The 17,551-nt window shown below is 53.2% G+C and overlaps 1 protein-coding gene across 9 annotated transcripts in view; it reads left to right on the top strand.

The window, feature by feature from the left end:
- Positions 1-15,409, top strand: part of BCL9L (B cell CLL/lymphoma 9 like) — a 93,926-nt gene extending 78,517 nt beyond the window's left edge. For 5 of the 9 annotated variants that reach the window (XM_026057954.1, XM_026057953.1, XM_026057948.1 and 2 more), the window contains exons 3-8: positions 1,137-1,259; positions 3,937-4,147; positions 5,129-5,213; positions 5,644-8,035; positions 8,956-9,216; positions 10,676-15,409. In XM_026057954.1, the coding sequence (XP_025913739.1) occupies positions 1,137-1,259; positions 3,937-4,147; positions 5,129-5,213; positions 5,644-8,035; positions 8,956-9,216; positions 10,676-11,835 (4,232 nt within the window). In that variant the 3' untranslated portion in view covers positions 11,836-15,409. Of the gene's footprint in view, positions 1-1,136; positions 1,307-3,936; positions 4,148-5,128; positions 5,214-5,643; positions 8,036-8,955; positions 9,217-10,675 lie in introns of those variants that run through there. The other 4 variants (XM_026057951.1, XM_026057949.1, XM_026057952.1 and 1 more) reach the window with 4 other exon arrangements.
- The last annotated feature ends 2,142 nt before the right edge of the window (positions 15,410-17,551 follow it).

The following is a 17,551-nucleotide window of genomic DNA, read 5'->3' on the forward strand; positions in this document are numbered from 1 at the left end:
CTCTGTTTTGGAGTCTGTCTTCCCTCATTTATGGTGCCGGGGGTGGGGACAGGACAGGTAATGTTGCTGTTTAATGATCTTTTTCCCTGCTGGTTGCTATCTGAAGCCTTTGGCCAGGCCAAAAGACAGAGCATCTCACTGCTGAATCTAGAGGCCAGTGCATTCTTATGTCTGGCTGGGAGCAGGGATGCTTATGAGCACAGGAGTGCAGACCTGCAGAGGCAGCAGAGCTAGTGCATGTGCTGAGAAGGAGAGGGCAGGGATGAGGCTGAGGGGGTGTTCTTGAGTGCTGGCTATCAGCGTAATGGGGAGCTGCAGGATTTGGTGTTTGGCTGGTGCTARGCAGGGCGAGCCCCTGGGAGGTCCCCTCCTAGGAACTCTCCTGCTGGAGCGAGTAAAGGAAAGGGGGAGGGGAGCCAGCAGCCCTCTAACAAGCTCCCCGCCTGTCTGTTGCGCCAGACTGAGTTTTTGTGAATGGCAGACAGCTAGTATTGACTGCGCTTTCCCGTCAGCACTCCAGCAGGCGCTCTGCCTCCCCTGGCGAGCGAGCGTCTGGGCTGCGGCTACAGGGTAGTTCTGGGGTTCCGGCAGAGCTGCTGGAGTCCCGACAAAGAATCTTGCGCTGTTGTAAACAGCCATGGGGTAGCAGCTCAGGCCTAACATGGGCTGCAGTAGACCTCCAGAGAGCAGCATCTCTGGCTGAGTGCTGGTGCTGCTGAGAGGCTTTCAGCCTGGGCCTCTGACCACTGCAGCCCAGGCCTTGCTGGAAGGATTGCATTGCAGCTCTGCCCCAAGTGCTCAGAGCAGAGGAGGCCACGCTTTACCAGGAGTGCATGGTGAGGACAGGCCCCATGTGGAACGCTGAACTGCTCGGGGTTCTTGGCGTACCACAGGCCAGGGAGGCTCTGACTGGTCGGAAGACTGTGTCTCAGTGCTAGCCAGGATAGCTGTGGGGCACAGCTGGAGAGCCTGGGTTTAGGTGAGTTCCAGGATGAGGACCCTGGCCTTTGCACGCTTGCTCCTTACCCCATTGTGCTTCCCCAGCTGCTTTCACAAGGGTGCAACATGCAGCTGGGTAGGGCCCCAGCCCATGGCCAGGTCTCCGCAGTCCTTCTGATAGTTCTGTCCCATTGCAGGTGAGGTGGCTCCCCGTAGCAAGCGACGCTGTGTGCTGGAAAGGAAGCAGCCGTACAGTGGGGACGAATGGTGCTCTGGACCAGACAGCGAGGAAGACGACAAGCCTATCAGCAGTGCACACAGTGAGTGTCTGCCTCCTTCACCAGCACAGGAGCTTGAATAAATCCAGGTCTGTCCTGTAACTCAGCAGAGCATGTGGCACTGGGACCCCTAGCTCTGCCCGTGTGTGCTGACTTGGCTGGAAGCATGGTGTGGCAGGCTGTGACAGCTGGTGGTYATTGTGCTGTGAGAAGATTTGGGGCCATACAGTGAGGTGTGGAACCTATTTTGCAGAGGTGCTGCTGAGATGCGGGAGGGAGGGTGTTGAGCTTGGATGTCCTTGCTGTCTTTGCCTCTGGCCACACCAGCAGCAGGAGAATGGTTATCTTGAGACTGTGCCTGCCTTGGTTCCAATGTGGACCATGCACACACACCTCCCTTGGTCATGGCATTAGCCAGACCGTGCTGCATGCATTGCCTGAGTCTTAGCAGCAGCTCAGTCCTCGTCCTTGGTGGTCCGTCAGGCCATCCACCCGAGTCTCTGCAGCTGTGCATTAAAGGCAGCCAATGCTAAAGGAGCTCTCAGGTTCTTGACAAGGGTTCAGGCAGGGCTGAGCTAGCTGAAGCACACAGCGAGTTCTTTCAGCTTCCAGCCAGCGCTTGTAGTTCAAGCTCAGCTCATCCCAAAGCCTTGGCTGATCTTTTATAAGTCTTCAGGGAACAGTGAAATTCTATAAAGGCTTTTGTGAACTTTCAGGATCCAGTTCCTTCAATTTCCATCTCCTCCTGTTCACTGGAGTTCAAGATGTTAGAAAGACCATGGCTATTTCTTTCTGTGTGGAAGCTGTGCTCTCCCTTGTGCAGCAGTTCAATAGTGCAGCGAGCCAGCAAACGTGCATATTTTGTGAGGGTTTTGGACACTAAACTGTAGGTCTCTCCTGTTTTCCAAAAGCATCAGAACTCCTGGATTTGTTGCATCTAGAATTCAGTTTGCTTTCAAACTGGAGGGGGGGGGCATATTTCTGAGGCCACAGGACCAGATCTGTGCAGTTGATCCTTACTAATTCATCTTTCCTGATCTTGCCAGGGATATCCCAGTGATGGAGGTCAGTAGATATTTTTCCCAGCCACGGGAGAGGAAAAAGCTGGATTTGTTCCCCTCAACATTTTTTTTTTCTGTTCTGTCCTCATCTTTATTATTCTGTCTTCTGAGGTGTGAATCCTGCTCACAGCAAACACAATTTTTTATATTACTAACAAATCATGAAGCAAAAAAATTGTGAATCAGGRTGGTTCCCTATAGCTGTGGGTGTGGTTTTTCTAGATCTGCATTTTTTTTCTGAACTCCAGACTTACTAACCAAGAACTCAGTTTTATGACCAAACCTGCAGTTTAGCCTGAGAGCCTCAAGTTGTTATCTCTTCCGTAAAGACTTTTGTAGCCTGGGTATTGCATCTTGATGACTTGGTTGTACAGGTCCTTATAAAATCTGCCTGTTTGAAATCTGTGGCTATTATATGCAAAGACCTAGAACAATGTTTGTGGATACTGCTTACAAGGTCTCCAGATGCCTGGAGAGCAGCTATAGCTGGGGGAGGTAACTCATGGAAAACATAGAACCATGTAAAACCCTGTTGAGGTCAGCCTCTGTGTCTGACACTGCACCGTAACCATCTTCTCCAGGGTGTCTCCTTCTGATTCTCTGAACAGTTCACGAGGGCTGGGTTGGAAGTCAGGACTGCTAGACCCTACCACCAATTTGTTGGGTGACCTTGGGCTAGTCACTTCTGTTCAATGGCTCAGTGACCGCACTTGTGGGAAAGGATAGCACCACCTCCCCTTTGCAGCCTGCTCCAAGATCTGCCTGATCAGAGCTGGGCAAGGTGGGACTGTCAAGGAGCAAGGGCCAGTAGTGAGGGAGCGAGTGAGTCCCCACATCGGGCCTCCAGTGGTGTCTCTTCCCCTTAACCATGGCTTTGCCAGGGACTGACTGCTGGTGTTAATATTCAGCAGATCTGTGGTGAGGTCCTTGGTGAGGGCCTTGTAGGACAGCAAGTGGTCCTGGCTCGGTGGGGTGCAGTGTGTGTCTGTGAGAGAGCCTTTGTGCATGTGTGTGTGAGGGGCTGTGCAAGAGGGAAGTGCTGAATGCTGCTGTTAATTACAATGCTTATTAATATTAATTAGGGACATTATTAAATAATTGATGATGATTAATAATTATCACGCCGGTGAGTAGCGTCTCCCCTTCCCCCTGCTACCTGGGTTTCTGTGACTATGGCTAAGGGAAGGGAGACAAGATGAGCCTTGGGGCCGCCCTGTGCTGAAGGGGAGACAAGGGGAGGAGCTGGGCCCTTAGGGCTCCTGGGGGGCAGTGGCCACCCAAGCAGTAGGGACTGCTGGTCCGGTGCTGCCATCTGCCGGTGTTGGGAACGCTGAGCCYCAGCCTCTTGCCAAGACAGGCAGTGGCCTTTCCTCTGCCTTAGGGAAGCGTGTTTCAGAAGCAGCACCCTGACACCCAGAGCATAGCCCTTTGTTGTACCCAGCTCTGCCATCCCTGCAGGTCTCTGCTACGGCCCCCRTTCAGAGAAAGAGACTGCTTGCTCTGCTGTGGCTGGAGGTCCTGCTCCCCTGGCCTTCCTGGTTGCCTCGATCCCATCTGCTAATTCTCTTGGTGGAGACGGCAAGGCCATTGTGCAGAGGCTGCTCAGGTTCTCCTGCTATGCTGGTTGTCAGTAACTTCTGTCTCCTGTGCTCCCATAGATTGTAATGTAGCAGATCCTGCAATGTCCACAGCCTCGCAGCTTGGTCCAGGGTCCAACCCACTGCCAAACCTGAATGAGACCAGTTCTTCCAGTGCACCTCATGGTGCTGCCCCAGGCTTACGGCCCRATGGTGCAGGAGGCGGAGGCAGCGGAACAGGAAAGCAGCCTTCGCAGTTCGTTTACGTCTTTACCACGCACCTTGCTAACACGTAAGCAGTAAACTCTGTCCATCCTCCACTGGTGTAGGACTGACCTGTCACAGCTGCCTGCTGTAGACTGCACTTGACTAGAGGAGAGCTGGGCAGGCCCTGTGTCTCTTCAGTTGCACTGAGCAGGTCCCCACTAAGGTTCAGGAGGTTTGCTGGCAGCTACTGCTGATGGATGAACTTTGTCTGAAATGCACGTTTCCTCCCAGCAATGCCCAGCACAGCTTTCTGCATGGTGCACTGCGGAGTATATCTAGTCAGCATCTAATTAAAAGATTTGTCCAGAGCAGTATAGACTGCTGGTCTGATCTGGAAGCACCTAGGGGGCTGGGGTGCCATGGRGAGTGCCATGTAACACTTGCTGTTCTCAGCTCCATTCCTCTCTTCTGCCTTGCGTGGTCTCAGCCATGGTGCCTTAGGTAGACCACTTAGTTTTAGAGCTCTTTGCTAGATCATAGAGGCTGTGTGGTAGATCCCAGAACATCCCAGCTACAGACACCCTCAGGGCAGCATGCAGCAGCAGGCACAAAGCAGAGCAGAGTGCCCAACACAGGACATGGGAAGAAGGAAGTTCTAAGGCAACTGATCTTCAATTGGAGAAGCTCCCTGGGGCCTGAACAGGACAGATAGGAGGTCTCTGAGGATTTTCCATCTGAATATGAGGAAAAACTTCTTCACTGCGAGGGTGAAAGAGCACTGGAACAGGTTGCCCAGAGAGGTTGTGGAGTCTCCTTCTCCGGAGATATTCAAAACCTGCCTGGATGCGATCCTGTACAATGTGCTCTAGGTGACCCTGCTTGAGCAGGGGGGTTGGACTTAGATGATCTCCAGAGGTCCCTTCCAACCTCAACCATTCTGTGATTCTGTGATTCCCCTTTTCCCACAGGACTGAAAAGTTGGGGTGGGTCCTGGGGACTGGAAGGAGGGGATGGGGATGGGACACAATGCTTGTCTGTTTTTGAGTGGTTTGTGTTCTCTCCCCAGAGCTGCAGAAGCTGTCTTGCAGGGCCGAGCTGACTCCATTCTGGCCTATCATCAGCAGAACGTCCCACGGGCAAAGCTAGACCAGGTATACCAGCTGTGAACCAAATGCTCCTGTCGGCACACGCTGCTGACTGATATCYGCTCACTTCTGACATGGCCATTCTCACCCTACCTCCTGGCTCAGCTGTGAAGGAAGGGCTTGTCAGAATCCCCCTTCAGTGGTGTGAGAAGCTGCTTTTCTGCAGGACCTCTTTGGAGTGACTCCTGGCTGCTGTCAGCTATGATAAATTTGGGATGGGGGCACTGTATGTGGCCCTGCAACCATGCGGGCAAAATACCCACTTGTGCATTTCCATGGCACCTAGGACATGCAACAGGGCCTGCTTCTTCCCCACAAGGAATGAAGGCAGAACATGTGGCATGTTTCTGGCATACAGTGGTCTCCCACAGGGTAGAGGGAAGAACACCTGCCCAGAGTTTTTCCTGCTCACTTTGACTTCCCCTTTCTCTGTCAGGCGCCAGCTCCTAAAGTGCTGGGGGTTGCTGAGCAGCTACCGATTAACCCACCTGCTGCCAACACTCCACAGTCCCAGCCGCCAGCACCGCAAGCTAGTCAGCCACAGCCACAACCTCCCCCGCCGCAGCCTCCACCTCCACCTCAGACCGTCAGTCAAACAGCTTTACCTGCACCCAATGCCCTGCCCCAGGAAGGGACAAGTGAGGATGTCCGGAGGGATTTGACTCCCAACTCTTTGGGGAACAACAGCAGCAGCAACCAGCCTGGAAGTAACCACCCAAATGCACCCACCGCCTCTGCCAACACCATGCAGCCTGGGCAAGTGGACTCCTCTGCCACTTCCAGCTCTAGCCTCCTGGGGGAAGGCCCAGGCTCGGGGATGCCGGGGAATGGGCAGGCAGGCTTGGGCTCCAGAAACCCCATGAACTCAGAAGGGCTCTCTAAGGAACAGCTGGAGCACCGGGAGCGCTCTCTGCAGACCCTGCGGGACATTGAACGTCTGCTGCTGCGCAGTGGGGAGGCTGAGCCCTTCATGAAGTCCGGCCAAAACACGGGTGAGAGTGGATCTGCTCCTCAGCCACAGACTGCCCCTGCCCAGCCCCCCGCACCCCCCACCAGCATGAAGAAGTATGAAGAACCCCTGCAGTCCATGATTTCCCAGACACAGAGCCTGGGTGGCCCCAGTCTGGAACACGAAGTCCCTCATCACCCAAGCGCTGACATGGGGCAGCAGATGAACCTGATGATGCAGAGGCTGAACCAGGACAGCCTGACCCCAGAGCAGGTGGCCTGGAGGAAGTTGCAGGAGGAGTACTATGAGGAGAAGCGGCGGAAAGAGGAGCAGATCAGCATCCATGGCCGGCCCATGCAGGAGATCATGATTCCACAGTCTATGGGAGGCATGATGATGCGTGGGCCCCCACCACCCTACCACAGCAAGCCTGGAGAGCAGTGGCCACCAGGGATAGGCAGCCAGCTGCGGGGACCCATAGATGTGCAGGACCCTATGCAACTGAGAGGAGGGCCACCCTTTCCTGGGCCACGATTCCCTGGAAATCAAATGCAGAGAGTCTCTGGCTTTGGGGGGATGCAGAACATGCCCTTGGATGCTCTTGGGCCCATGAATGCCATGCAGAGGCCAGTCAGGCCCAGCATGGGGTGGAGTGACGATATGCCTCCTATGGGAGGCCCAGGGAACTTTCCACAGGGCACCCTGCCCTACCCATCAGGGCAAGGTGACCCTGAAAGGTTCATGAATCCCCGTGCCAGAGAGGAGATCCTGCGGCATCAGCTGATGGAGAAACGCCCAGTGGCAATGCAGAGGCCCATGGGGATGTCCAGCAACTCCATGAGCCAGGGTATGGAAATGGAGAGGATGATACAGGCTCACAGGCAAATGGATCCATCCATGTTTGCTGGGCAGATAACGGGGGACAACCTGAGCAGTGCCCCGATGGGAATGGAGTTTGCGGGCACCCGGGGGATGCTGAGCCCCCCTATGAGCCAGTCAGGCCTTCGGGACATGGATGCACCCATGGGCCCCAGCAACCTCAACATGAACATGAATGTTAACATGAATATGAACATGAACCTCAATGTCCAAATGACCCCACAGCAGCAGATGATGATGTCGCAGAAGATGAGAGGCCCTGATATGATGGCACACCAGGGCATGAGCCCTGAGGAGCTGGCCAGGGCAAGGGCTCAGAATGGCAATGGCAGTGCAATGCTGGGGGGGGGCCAGAAAATGATGATTCCCTCCCAGTTCCCCAACCAAGGACAGCAAGGCTTCTCAGGTGGACAAGGACCTTACCCCAACATGCCCCAGGAGATGGGCAGTGCCTCAGACATGTTCAGCCCTGAGCAGGGCACCATGCCCATTGGGAGCATCAGCGGCACCACCAGACTCAGCCATATCCCTCTGCCTCCAGCCTCCAATCCCACTCCCACGCAAGGGGGCAACCTGGCCAACATGCACCCAGCACCTTCCCGGGGGCTGGGCCGCCGGCCTTCTGACCTCACCATCAACATCAGCCAGATGAACTCCCCCAGCATGGGTCACCTCAAGTCCCCCACACTCAGCCAGGTGCACTCGCCACTGGTCACCTCCCCTTCTGCCAACCTCAAGTCCCCGCAGACGCCCTCGCAGATGGTCAGCATGCCTCCTTCAAACCAATCTGGACCCCTTAAGTCCCCCCAGGTGATGAGCTCCTCACTCAATGTCCGGTCTCCCACTGGCTCACCAAGCCGCCTGAAGTCTCCTTCTATGGCTGTTCCTTCCCCTGGTTGGGTGCCATCTCCCAAAGCCACCATGCCCAGCCCTGGAGTCAACCAGAGCAAGCAGACCCTCAGCATGAACTCATCTGCTTCCATGGGAGGACTGGATCAGGGTATGCTGGTATCTTGTGTGTGAGTGTGCATCTGTGCTTGTATTTGGAGTGTGTGGAGATCCAGGATCCTGGAACAAACAGCTTAACTCAAAGGCTCCTTAGTACCAGCTCTGACCACTTCCTGCACCTGTGGTTTCCATCCCCTAAATCCAGTCAGCTCAGACTGGTTGCGGTCACATTGTCAGCAGTAGTTTAGTGCTTTCTGTACCCTGGGAAACACATGCCCCTACTCTCCTTCCCCCTCTGCTTGCTTGGCTGCTTGCTTCGGGCAGCCCAGAGTGTATTTGCAGCCATTGCTGACTGGCACAACTGCGCAGTTTGTGTGCCGGCAGTCAGCAGAGGTGACGTATCAGCCTGGGGAGATGCTTACATGCAGCGCAGGGTGTAGACACCATGGGAGTGATGTCGTGTATCTGAATGTTATAGGGACTGTATTCTCAGTGGTCTGTCTTCCTGGTGGATTCTGCCAGCCTTTTTTCAGGTCCCTTTTTCCCCCATGGTATTTCCTTCTAACCTGCGTGCTCCCACGGGTTTGGGGAGATGCTCATACTTATGCGTGCCCACGGTTCACGTTCTCCCATTTTTCATGAAGTAGATCTTTTTCCCAGGAGTCCAAATAGGGCTTTTCAGATAGGTGGAATAGCAAACAGAGCAGCTTCTACTTCAGTCTCAGCTCATCCTCTGTGACGCAGGTAGTGAAAGATGTGTCTGAGCTGGGAAGTCAGAAGCAGTTTGAAATGGAAGTCCATTGTGGTTCTGGAACAGGGTCTCTGCACGGTTCTTCCTCAGAGTCCTGAGGGCTCTGTGTTTTTCAGCCTCCTCTGATCACTGCAGTTCTAAGGAGAGAATGGGTTTGCTGTCTGACAGGAGCAAACTGCAGTTTGCAGGTGGTACTAAGCTGGTCTCTCTCTTGCTTACAGGTTCTCTCCCTTCTGGGCCTAGGAGCAGTTCTTCCGCACCAGCCAGTAACACCTCTAGCACCATGAATCCCAATATGCCTTTTACTTCCTCTCCAGATCCATCCCCCTCCCAGAACCCCCTCTCGCTGATGATGTCCCAGATGTCCAAGTATGCCATGCCCAGCTCCACACCACTTTACCACAATGCCATCAAAACCATCGCCACCTCTGATGATGAACTGCTGCCAGACAGGCCTATGCTCCCACCTGGAAGTATGTCAGGTACGTACTTCTGGAACTGGGCTTTAGAGCGGTAAGACTGTCTTGTGGCCGTCAGCAGCCCGATGGACTATGCGGAGGAGGAGAGGGCAGTTGCAAAGTTAAAGCAGGCACGAGAAACTCTGTTCTCCCATTGACTTCTTGGTCAAATAGTTTAAATTTGCCCTTGTTCTTGGTAGTCTGCTTGCCCAGACTGTCCGCCAGCTTTCGGCTTGGGTGTGCTGTTCAGAAAGACGTGACCCAATCTGGCATTCTGGGTGCTCTCTTTGCATGAGCTCTGGAAGTTCTTGAAACTATCTTTATCCTGTTTGGATGTGTTGGCCCTGGATTGTCTTTGCTCTTGGAGGTGTCCCAGGACTTCCAGGCAGATGCCTATTGCTTGGAATCCCTGTTTTCTTCTGGAGGACATGGCCCAGGGGGACAGGGACACTGAGCAAGGTTTGAAAGTCTGATGGTTCTGAGTAGAGCCCAGGTGCCTGCACAGGCAAAGCTGTGTCATAGCATAGTGTGAATCCTCCTCAGTTCTGATTTCAGTATGCAACAGCCAGATCTGCTTCGCTRGCTGGTGGTGCTAATGAGGACAGCTAGGCAAATGATTGTCTTTTATCATTTAGTGACCGGCCTAAAGGGGAAGGGGAATTCCAGCAGACTGTGCCACTTGATTTGAGGGTTTTAAGCTGTCTGATAAACACTTCTGGTGGTTTTCAAAATGAAAAATCAGCTTTTTGACTCTTTTGCTCCTAAATACTCAGTTTGTTTGACCCCAGACATGCAAATGCGCTTGCTCTCTCTTAAACTGAACCTCTCTGCAAAGGCTGATCACTCTGCTGTATTGATGAGCACATTCCTCCCTCCCAGATAACGCTTGTGTTGGCCTGCAGACTCTTTTGTCTTTCTCCTCCTTGCCACCCGAGGGCGTGTGGTCACAGGGAGCTTGCTGGATTGCTAACCGTGTGCTCAGGCAGTGGTGAAGGATCACTCCTCTGTGCCTTCAGGGTGGCTAAGCACCCTGCAGAGATCCTCTTGTCTCCCTGTAGGGCTGTCCGGGCATGCAGAACCAGCTGGGACTGTAAAATTAGTGGGCTATAAGAACTACAATTCCACGTCTATCTCACCTGTCTGTTTGGGTAACATCCCTGCAACCGTGCTGCTCCCAGTCAGGCCTTGACGTCCTAACCATCTCTCTGCGGCAAGGGCAGGCAGTCCTGTTTGACAGCCTGGGAGCGGATGAAGCTGGAACAGCTCGCTGCTGTTCACACACTCAGGGAGCAGGAGTTTGGGGCATTTCTCTCTAATCTTGGTGCTTTGCAAACCCTTCTGGCAACCCCTTGCTGTGAATCTCACTTTGAGCTCAGGGCTTTTTGAGCAGAAATGCTCGACAGGCTTTGCGGGGTGTGGACTTTGCAGCCTTGAGAGGTGTGTGGGCAGACAGTTAATTCTTCTCTCTTTTTCCTCTCATTAGGTGTGACAGGGAATCAGCCGAATCAACTGCACTTAAACTCGGTGGGGCCTGGATCCTCTCAGAGCCCCATGGGAATGAACCTGCCTGGTCAGCAACCTCTCTCCCATGAACCACCCCCCACCTCCATGATGTCGTCCCCGAACCCACTGGGCTCCAACATTCCTATGCACCCTAGTGCACCAGGGGCGGGCGTACCCCCCCAGAACCCCATGATGCTGCCCCCAGGGCCCCAGGACTCATTGAACCAGCAGTGTGGCCCCGTGCCGAACAGTTCACAGATGATTCCTTCCAACCAGCTCGTGTTCCCCCGCATGCAGCAGCCCCACAATGCCATGCAGTCTCCAGCAGGAGGTATGCCCATGGCCCCAGGAGGGGGAGGTGGCCCTGGAATGCAGCAGCATTACCCGCCAGGAATGCCCTTGCCACCTGAGGACCTTCCCTCCCAGCAGCCCGGCCAGATGCCACCTCAGCAGCACATGATGGGCAAGAACATCCCTCCTCGGATTGGAGASCCCTATCCCCCTGTGCTTCCTGGGGTGGCCTCCGTGCTGAATGACCCTGAGCTCAGTGAGGTCATTCGACCCACACCCACAGGTATCCCTGAGTTTGACTTGTCCAGGATCATCCCGTCAGAGAAGCCAAGCAGCACCTTGCAGTATTTCCCCAAGAGTGACAGCCAAGCACCCAAATCTCAGCCTTCCAACCTCCATCTCATGAACCTGCAGAACATGATGGCTGATCAGCCCCCTGTGCGGCCAGGTATGAATGCCCCTAGCCTTCCAGGACAGCAGGGTGTGCAGAGGGGACTCAGCATGCCCATGTGCCATCCTGGACAAGTGCCCATGCTGGGCAGGACAGGCATACCGCCCCAGCAAGGCATGATGGGCAACAGCATGCACCAGGGCATGATGTCTCCACAGCAGAGTCTGATGGCCCAGCAGAATTTCATGCTGATGCAGGCTAAGCAGAGGAGCATGTCTGTGTCAGGGGAGATGTATGCCCAGACAGGACACATGATGTCACCTCAGGGCTCTCTCATGGGGCCCCCGCCTCAGCAGAACCTAATGGTCACGCACCAGATGAGGCAGAGGAGTGTCTCCCTGGACAGCCAAATGAGTTACATCCCTGGGCCTGGGAACATGGCAAACCTGCCTTTCTAACCATGTCTGGCACACAGGGATGGGGAGGGGCAGGGTCTGATTGTACAAACTTTTTTAAACCTTTCTTTGGGGGAGGGTTGGGGGCCAATGCCAGTGGAGGATGCCAAGTAGGATGTTTTTCATATCGGATTTGCCTCTATACAGAAAACCAGATGTGCAGTAAACTTGATGTGAATTGGGTTTCTTTTTCCTTTCTTTTTTTGGGGGGAAGGGGGTGGAGGGACGGGGAGTGAGGCTGTTAATTTTGAAACCTGAGTGGTGACCAGGGACTTCCAGACCCTGTGGCAGTTTGTAAAGTTTTCATTTTTTTCCCCCTCCTTCAAGTGTTTTTCTTTCCCTTTTCTCTCTCTCTTTCTCTCTTTTTTTTTTTTTTAAGCAACCAAAATGTGCAAGAAGGTTTTTGGAACTAGCTGTAAATAGGTCGCTGGGAAAGGCAAAACTTGTGCTGGTTTTTAATTGTTCTGTATTTCTGTGTTTTAATAGAAGCCTCAAAACATGTTTTAAAAAGACAAAAACAAAAAATAAGCTAAAGAAGACAATGTACAAGGGTTCAAAACTCCTTGGAGGAGGCAGGAGGATCCCCCAAGGTGTACAGGGCATTGAGAGATTCCATTATAGAGCAATTCCTTGTCAAACCTGTGTCATTCATGCATCCAAACAGTCTGTGTGTGCAGGGTGCATAGTTTCACACAGATCTTGGGCTCCTGTGGAGGCTGTGCTGAGTACAAGAACCCACCCAGCCACTAAGGACCATCAGGAAGGTCAGAGCTGTGGCCCCAATGAAATATCACTGCAGTAATGCTGATTTGGCAGGGCAGAGACAGTAGTTTCTCGGGATACAACTGTCAGTGCTCCATGGCGAAGCTGCTGTGGCTGTGAAAGGATGACAGCCATTCGGCTAGAGAAATGCTGAGCATCTGGTTTCTGCCAGTAACAACAACTGGAGGTCCCAATGAGCTGGCTCTTCTGTAGTCCCCTTCTTTTCCCTCATGCTGTGTGTCCTGTGGGCAGGGGGTGTAGTGTGTAGGGACAGATGGGCTCTGAGATAGGAGAAGCTAGTTGGGAACCCAGCTCTTCTGCAGGCCAATCCTTTTCCCTTCCATCACCCTAGGCAACCACACCATGTCCCTACTACTGCCACTGAATCGTCTGCCACGTCTTCCTCGCCCTTGTCCATCCTCCTTACGTGCTGTGCGTGCTCATGAGCCATGTAGCTTGCCAGCGGGATGCAGTCACCTTGCGGCAGCAAAGCAGGAACTTGGTCGTCAGAAAAGCCAGGTGTTTTGTCAGACAAGGATGGCATACTCCCCTTCCAGTAGTCTGCCAGGGCTTCACAGGCAGTCTTTACAGTTTGCCCTGAGCTACCTGAAGCAGCCCTGCCCTGTACTATAAAGGTCCAGTTGTTGAAGATGGCTTGTCCCTGTGTGCTATACTACATCTCAGTATAAGAGTTGTTTTGTACAGTGTCGGTTGTGTGGTGCTGAAAGTCATGAGCCACCTTCTCCACGGGCTGTTCTGTGTTACTGATAGAAGAGGCCAAGGTTGCATTTCAGCCCCTGTTCCTAGGCTGGCGGAAGTAGGCCATCTGAACACCTCGGGCTTTTCTGGATGTGCTCCACCCCAGGGATGGCATCCGCCATTCTGTAAGGTCTTCCTGCACACAGCACTGATGGTTTTTTCCTGTGTTTATTCGTTGAAGGGACTGAGGAGTTACACACACACTCACTCCTGCATGCACAGCATCTCTGGATTTCAGCAGGGACCGCATTCCAGCATGGTGTACCCTATGGGCATCCCACTGTGAACAAGGCATTTGATTGCCAGATGAACACCAGTTGGAGGATTATCTCTGCAAAGCCGGATTTAGCATACTACCTCTCTTGTAGCAGAACTCACCTTTCCCTACTTGCTACCGCATGGAGGAGAGGGCTTTCATACAGGGACATAGCAAAGTAGTGAGGGAAAGGCAAAGCTTTTCATCATGTTGCAAACTGTTAGAAAAGGTCAGTGCGTGCTGACGTGTCATCCCCGTGGCTATGTGAATCAGATTTGTAGCAAGATGGAGCCACAAATTCTAATGAGGAATATCTTGAAGTGTCGGGGCATTTTGTAGAGAGCCTTAATGTGTGGGAAGCATGGGTCCAGATCTGAGAAGGGATGTCACTCTGGTCTCCTGCTTTGTGTGGTTTGGTTGCTTAGGGTGTGACTGTCAAAGGTGGCAAAATAGGAACAACCCTGGGAAGAGCTTGTCCCCTGCCTTGGCAATTAGGGAAAAGAGGAATAATCTTCAGCCCAGGCTAAATAAGTCTGCTTTGGACCTGACAATGTATTCTCCATCCTTTCAGAGCATGTGCTTCATGTGGGAGGAGCTGGCTTGAGCAGATGTAGCCTTTTCTAAGCCTGACTTGCTTGAAAGGCCCTGGCTTCTCTTGGCTGCACTTTGGGATGTTGGCTGCAGGTATTTTCTTGTAAACGTCAAAATACCAGTGCCAGCCCCCAACCTTGTCCATCACCCACCAGCTAGACTCGATTAATTTTAAGCCATAATATTTTCTATTAAAAAAAATGTTTTTTTGTTTGTCTGTAGACAGCTGCTGTCCAGTTGTTGTCCCCTTCACCCAGCCCAACTGAGAACTTTGCCTGGGGCTTCCCATCTTCATTCAGGCAGCAGCCCTGTGTCAGCCAGAGCCTGCAGGCTCCATACACCTCTGTGCAGTGTTAGGGAGGTCGGTGCTGCTCACTCACAGGGTCAGGGCAGTGTGCTGCTATTTCTGCCTGATGGGAGGAGGAGGACCTATCCTTCAGTGATAAGTGAGTAAGAAGCAGCTGAGCCTTTTAACTCAGCAGCCCTGGATACAAAAGGGAAATCCTGACATTATTTCAGAGCAGCAGATAGGGCTCTTGAGCAAAATCCCACTGCCCTGGAGCCAGCCCTGCCCCTAATTCTGTGATGGCTGAACAACAGGGAAAGGAAGTGCCGAGTGACATCCCTCTGCCCTGGGCACCACTCCCAACTGTGTCTATTAACAGCAATATGGCAGGAGCTTCTCTTGAAGCTGCATAACAGCCAACCCTTGTTAGACCTGGGCAGAGGGTTTGCCATTGGCCAGTTGCCCACTGCCGTGAGCTGTGTCTAGTCTCGTGTCTTGTAGTTTATTGCTCGGCTTCTAAGCTTGAGTTCTGTGTACTGACTCCGCCTAATCACAGTAAAAAGGTTTGCCCATGTTTTAGCCATGACTTCACAGTGTTTTTCCTGCTCCAAAAAAAAGTAAACATTGGGAAACTGCATCTTTCCAAACGTCAAATGATCACACACCCGGAATTAGCTTTCACATTGAGGTAATGGTGACTGACCCGTTCTCTGTCATCCCATGGAGAAACTTCCCCAGTCATTTTGTACCATTATATAAATATATATATAAATATAAATATATAAATACAATATGTGAAGACATCTTATTGGTTTTTATTTGAAACAATTTTTAGGCTTGTTTTTGGGTATCTGTGCTGCCTGTAATGTATTGACCTGTTTTATAGGTGCCTTTTTATTAAAAAGACAAACTTCAAAACCTGATCCCTGTGCCTGTCTTCAGTGGTCTGTGTGATTTTCTCCAGGGTCACAAGCAGGTGTGCTCAGCCTGATCTCTCTGAGAGCTCATGTCATCTCACCTGCAGCAGGCTGGCACTGATTGGAAGAGCTCAGCTGGCTGCAACACAAATACCTCTCTGTCAGTTAGCTGTTGTGTTTGAGAGGTGAAGGCCTCTTTGGAAGGAGAAAGAAGTTGTCTGTGCCTAAGTTATTCTGACGTGCATCAGGCTGAGATTTTATTGCAGCTGAAGTTTCCTTCCTGTGAAATTCAGGGCAGTGACTGTTCTTAGCAGCATTTACTGTTTAGTGCCACCTGTGGTCTGTGAAGGGTGGATGATTTGTATCTCTCCAGCTGTTTGTGTGCTGGCTCCTTCAGGATCAAACAAGACCTGCCATGCAGCTCTGAGCGGACCGTTATTGCATTGCACTCAGAAGCTTGGATAGCAAGTCCAAGCTGTGCTGGCTGTGCCTTCCTGCGCTCTGCTGCACCAGTGCCTTCTCTGACTTCGGTGGCTTGAAGTGGTTCACCTTCTTTAACCGGCTGCAAACAAATAGCAGCCATGAGAGAAACAGCCTGCTTTCCCCTCCTGCCTGCTGCTGGTCCCTTCCTCCTCACTGTAAATCCTGTCTCTCCAGTTGTTCCTGAGCACACTGGCTCCTAGCCACTTGTACTCCACAAGAGAGCTGCAAGCCCTCCAGCGGGGACAGGTGAGGGAGATGGGCCCAGCTGTCTGGCTGAGGTGCGAATGCTGCTCCCAGTGCTGACGGTCACATCTGGTGCAACTTTCAAGCAGTTACTATGTGCCTTCATCTGAAGGAATGGTCCTGCTCTTCACGAGATGCTGCGGGCTCCTCGGGGGAACTGGGATGTCTGCGCTTTGTGAGGACCCGCACGTGACTGCCATGAGGCTATGTCCTAGCAGGGAGCGATCGGCCCTTGCGGGCAGTGAGAGCTGAGCTCAGACCAGGGACCCCCTCCCACCACAGCCCTTCACAAGAGGCAGGACAGGACAGTCCTCTCAGGTAAGTGCAGGGGAATGCGCGAGGCCGTGTGGGGAGGGAAGGCCGGGCAGGGGTGGCTGCACCCAGAGCAGCCCCACTGGACGCAGAGAGGYCCTGAAAGGACTGCGGAGCAGGGAGACGACAGAGGTAGGGACATGCTGCCAAAGCTGCCTGCTGGTGTCTGGAGCCACGCAGTTCCTCGGTGCTCTGAGGCGTTTTGGGACCTGACAAAGCTTGCGAGCTCCCTAGCCGCTGCATGCTTGTAGAGCGCCCCATGACTCCAGCTGGGTGAGAGAACTGGTGCCGAGGGCTCACGGGACCTGCTGTGAGGGACAGCAAAGGGGTCTCGCTCCCTGCCTGCGTGCAGAACTGGAGTAGTGCCGAGCTCTTCTCCAGGCTGCAGTGAGGGCGCAGAGCTTGGGACCCTGCCCAGCCTGGATGGGGCATGGCTCTCCTGTGGCACAGCACCTGCTGGAGAGGATGGGTCCAATCAGTGCTCACAAGGTGCTGTGGGAAGCTGCACACTAGGGGCTGGCAGCACCAGTAGCAGAGATGAGATCCCGTGGATAAATTCCCTAGGGAATGGGAAGTGTGTCTCCACAGAGGCACTCCCCAGGCGAGTCCTCAGCAGGCCACAGCTGCACTGCACCGGAGGGGCRAGGGTGGCAGGTGCCTAGCAGGAGCAAGGCAGCTTCAGTGGCGTGTGGCCCAGCAGACATATGGGGCTTTTGGTTGTACCCCTCTCACAGGCCGTTTGAGAAGTAAACGGGAAGTCAGAATAGACAAGAAGGTAAGGGTAACTGGTCTATAACCCCAGGAGACAAACTGAACTGAGTACAAGTTGCTCCAGGCCAGGCTTCTCAAGGGATTTGATTGTGCCAGATGGCAGGAAATAAAGCCGGGTCTGTAGGTGCTGCTCTGCCTTTGAGTCAGTGCAGAGGCACACCCCGGCAGGGTGCTCGCAGGGCTGCTCGTAACCTCTTCTGGGCGTACGCTGAAGCGCGTAAGGCGCTGACCTCTGAAGCTCTCTTGACTCAAAACCAGAGCTTGTGGCTTGGTGCTGCGCTGACTAATTCGAGTCTGACAAACCTAGCCAGGCTCGTGCAGCTCTGCTATGTGGATAGG

Source organism: Apteryx rowi, unplaced genomic scaffold, assembly GCF_003343035.1.
Source record: "Apteryx rowi isolate R43461 unplaced genomic scaffold, aptRow1 scaffold_141, whole genome shotgun sequence".
Classification (NCBI taxonomy): Eukaryota; Metazoa; Chordata; class Aves; order Apterygiformes; family Apterygidae; genus Apteryx; species Apteryx rowi.